This window comes from Cricetulus griseus, chromosome 7, assembly GCF_003668045.3.
Source record: "Cricetulus griseus strain 17A/GY chromosome 7, alternate assembly CriGri-PICRH-1.0, whole genome shotgun sequence".
Lineage (NCBI taxonomy): Eukaryota > Metazoa > Chordata > Mammalia > Rodentia > Cricetidae > Cricetulus > Cricetulus griseus.
The window spans coordinates 39,206,187-39,210,501 of NC_048600.1; the positions used below are offsets into that span (position 1 = coordinate 39,206,187).

At 53.8% G+C, this 4,315-nt stretch overlaps 1 protein-coding gene across 1 annotated transcript; it reads right to left on the reverse strand.

Annotated features, from left to right (window-relative positions):
- Nucleotides 1–488: 488 nt before the first annotated feature.
- On the reverse strand, nt 489–3,475 carry LOC113836537. The gene is given in 1 exon segment (XM_027423933.2): nt 489–3,475. A coding segment is annotated over 1 exon segment (2,433 nt). The 5' UTR covers nt 3,410–3,475; the 3' UTR covers nt 489–976.
- Nucleotides 3,476–4,315: the final 840 nt, after the last annotated feature.

Genomic DNA, 4,315 nt, shown 5'->3' on the forward strand with positions numbered 1-4,315 from the left:
CTTACCCTGGTTCCCTCAGGCAACTTGAACCGTCCTGTATTCACCTTTGCACAGGGGGTACAGGTGCTAGTGATCTGTTGGATGAGAGCATTGGGGTTGTGGATATAGTAGGTTTGTTCTTCTCGTTGTAGAAGGGCTTTTAGCTTTTTGTGCCCGAGGTGGGTCCATCGATGTAGTTGTGACAAAAGTTCCTTAGCGGCCCCCTGTGGCAACAGAATTTTTCCTTGGTAGCGCCAGACGTTTGCCTCCTGATCATAGTTGGCCCCCAGATTTTGAACTGTTTCTAAGTCACTGTCTGTGTATTCGAATCCTTGGCATGAGGTTGGATCAGAGGTCTTTAGGGAGAGGACTTGTGGCCCCAAGGCTGCTTTTCTGGCCTCTTCATCGGCCATTCGGTTCCCTCTAGCCACTGGGTCATTTCCCTTCTGGTGTCCGGGGCAGTGTATAATGCTCAATCTTCGTGGCAGAAAAAGAGCCTGCAAGAGCTCTAGGATCTCAGTCTTATTTTTAATGTCTTTTCCTGCTGAAGTTAAAAGTCCCCGTCTCCGATAAATTTCTCCATGTACATGGGCTGTAGCGAAGGCATAGCGGCTGTCTGTATAGATATTGACTCTACGACCTTCAGCCATTTTGAGTGCTTGGGTCAGGGCAATCAGCTCTGCTCTCTGGGCTGAGGTTCCTGGCGGCAAGGCACTGGCCCATATTGTAGTCTGCCCGTCCACCACCGCCGCCCCTGCCTTTCGTATACCGTCTTGCAGAAAACTGCTCCCGTCTGTGAACCAGGTGTGCTCGGCTCCTTGTAGCGGTTGATCCATCAGGTCTTCCCGGGCTCCGCAGGTCTCGGCCAGGATCAGGCGGCAGTCATGGGGCAGAGCAGTTTCGGCATCCACATCCGGAAGGAGGGTGGCCGGGTTTAAGGATGTTGCTGCCCCGAATCGCAGTCTGTCTGGGTTGAGGAGCAGAGCCTGGTAATGTGTCATTCGTGCATTCGAAAGCCATCGATGGGGGGTTGTCGGACCACTGCCTCAATCGCATGTGGGGCTATCACTGTGAGTTGCTGACCCAGAGTCAATCTGTCCGCGTCCTTGGTCAGAACCGCCACAGCAGCCACCATCCGGAGGCAGGGGGGCCAGCCCATGGCCACATTGTCCAATTTCTTAGAGAAGTATGCTACAGGTCTCTTCCAGGGTCCGAGCTGTTGTGTTAAGACCCCTTTTGCCATCCCAGCCTTTTCGTCCACATAAAGGGTGAAAGGCTTGTTTATGTTGGGGAGGCTTAGTGCAGGGGCAAACAGTAAGGCCTTTTTGATGCCATCAAAGGCCTTCTGATGCTCCTCTGTCCATGAAAAAGGGGTGTTAGCCTTAGTCAGAGGATACAGTGGGGCTGCCAGCTCCGCGAAACCTTGGAGGCAGTCTTGTTCAGATTCCGCTGCCAGGAGGAGGTCATCTACGTATTGAAGCAGGATCAGGTTAGGGTTATGGATCCGGAAGTCTGCTAGGTCTTGGTGTAAGGCCTCATCGAAGAGAGTTGGTGAGTTTTTGAACCCCTGGGGGAGCCGTGTCCAAGTGAGCTGGCCAGAAAACCCAGTCTCCGGGTCCTTCCATTCAAACGCGAACATGGGCTGGCTCTGGGGACTCAGTCTGAGGCAAAAGAATGCATCCTTAAGATCTAGCACCGTGTACCAGATGTGGCTCGGAGGCAACATGCTCAGCAAGTTATAAGGATTGGGCACTGTCGGATGGATGTCCTCAGTTCTCCGGTTGACCTCCCGAAGGTCTTGAACGGGCCTGTACTCTCCCGTACCTGGTTTCTTTATGGGGAGAAGGGGGGTATTCCAAGGGCTGTGACAGGGCCTAAGGATGCCTTGTTGTAATAGTCTATTAATGTGTGGCCTGATTCCTTCCCGGGCCTCTTGGCTCAAAGGATATTGTTTAATGGCCGCTGGAGTGGCTGAGGGCTTGAGGTTGATAATTAAAGGAGGCTGTTTTTTTGCCAACCCCATGCCTGCTGTTTCTGCCCAGGCTTGGGGATATTTTTCTAACCAGCTAGACTCCATGGTTGGCGAGGGGGGTAAGGGATCCTCTAGAAGTCTATATTCATCCTCGAGCCTTAAGGTCAGTACCTGGAGGGGTTGTCCCCCCTCTCCTGTGATGGTGGCACCCTTCTGATGGAAGTGAATGTGGGCTCCCACTTTAGAGAGGAGGTCTCTCCCTAATAAGGGGTAAGGACATTCGGGCACCAGCAAGAAGGAGTGAGTCACGTGTCCAGTGCTCAAGTGGACCTTACGTTCAGTTGTCCATCGATGTAGCTTTCCTCCGGTGGCACCCTGGACCCAGGCTGTCCGGGTGCTCAGGGGTCCCTGGGTCTGAGTCAGGACTGAGTGCTGAGCTCCCGTGTCTACCAAGAAAGTTACGGGTTGTCCCCCGACGTTAAGAGTTACCCGGGGCTCAGGGGGAGGCACCTGGCCCTGACTGTCCTAATCTCCCTTTTCCAGAGGGAGAATGGGGGTGGGCTTCTGCCTTGGATTCTTCGGGCAATGTTTGACCCAATGTCCTTTTTCCTTGCAATAAGCACACTGGTTTCTCTCCACTCTTGTTCTCCTTTTGTCTCCCAGGTTCCCTGTCTGACCTGGTCTATGTTCTGATCCCTGAACTACAGTGGCCAAAATTTTAGCTAGCTCTTGGTTTCGCTTTTTGTCTCTTACATTTTCCCTGTCCTCCTGTAACTTTCGTAATCTTTCTTCCTTTTCTTCGGGAGTCTCTCTCTTATTGAAAATCTTTTCTGCTTCCTTTACTAAGTCTCGAAGGGTGTACCCCTGTAGCCCCTCAAGGCGCTGTAGTTTTGTGCGTATGTCAGGCGCCGATTGTCCAATGAATGACATGATTATATCTGCTTCCCTATCCTGAGCCTGGGGGTCAAAGGGGGTATACATTCTGTAGGCTTCCATCAAACGCTCTAGAAACCCTGCGGGGGTCTCTTCCAAGCCCTGAACTACCGCACGTACCTTGGCCAAATTTGTGGGGCGCCTTCCTGCCCCTTTGAGACCCGCCAACAGAGTCTGGCGATAAAGACGGTGACGCTCCCTACCGGCTGCTGTGTTGATGTCCCAGTCTGTCGGTCTGATCAAGGGAAAGACTTCATCTATTTCATTTGGGAGCTGGGTGGGTCTGCCATCTGGCCCCGGGACGTTCTTCCGGGCTTCTAGGAGTACCCGTTGTCTCTCCTCGGTTGTGAGGAGAGTCTGTAACAACTGTTGGCAATCATCCCAGGTGGGCTGGTGGGTGATGAGGATAGATTCAATAAGACCTGTCAAGGCCTGGGGGTCCTGTGAAAAGGGGGGGTTATGTGCCTTCCAATTATAAAGGTCCGCAGAGGAGAAAGGCCAGTATTGGTAACGCCCCTCCCCCATCGACCGGAGGGGAAAAGCCTGGGAGATTCCAGAGCTGTCAGGCCCCTCCAGTGTTCTGTCTCTTCGAGATCGAAGTCAGGTGGACGGTGGCGACGGGTCCCCAGGGTCTCCGGTAGTAGAGCTCGGTGGTGGGGGGCTCTGGTCAGCTGCTGGGAGCTGGGATGCTGCCTGCTCAGCATTAGGGTAAGGAGGAGGGGAGTCCAGGAGGAGGAGATCCTCCTGTGTATCGGGCAAGACGGCAGGGGCTTTGGGCCTAGGGTTGGGAGATCGGGGCTCTGTCAAGGGGAGCAGGGAAGAAGTCGAAGGGGGTGCAGAAGGAGTAGGGATAAGTGGAGCAGGCGAAGGCAGAGGTGTCAGGCGGGGGCCCGAAAGACGGGGTGGGAGGAAGGGCCTGACCCAGGGAGGAGGATCACGGCTCAGGCTCTCCCAGGTGACAATATAGGGTACCTGGTCGGGGTAGCCCCAAGGTCCTGGCTGGAAAACACGAGTTTTGACCTGTAAGATAGTAGTGAGGTCAAAGGTACCGTCTCTCGGCCAGCCTGTATTGAGAGCAGGCCATTCCGAGAAACAGAGAGTCCGCCACTTTTTCTTCTGGATCTCTACTGATTCCTTGCGTGCTCGGCTCAAAACATCCTGCCAGTGACCTAAAGTCAAACTTAAGGGGGTAGTTAGTTGCTGACCCATGGGGAGAAGCAGAGATTGACACGAATAATAAGCACAGTGGAACGAAATACAGCAGACAGGACGGACCGTGGTAGACAGTTGGTGCCAAACAAGTTACAAAGCGGGAGGGAGGCAAAGTCCGGGGCGGCCGCTTCCCCAGAGAAATGAGACTTCGTCTCTTCTCCCTCCTCCAAATGGCCCTCAGACTCTCGTCTGGGCCGAACCAAAAGCTAATCAACCAAA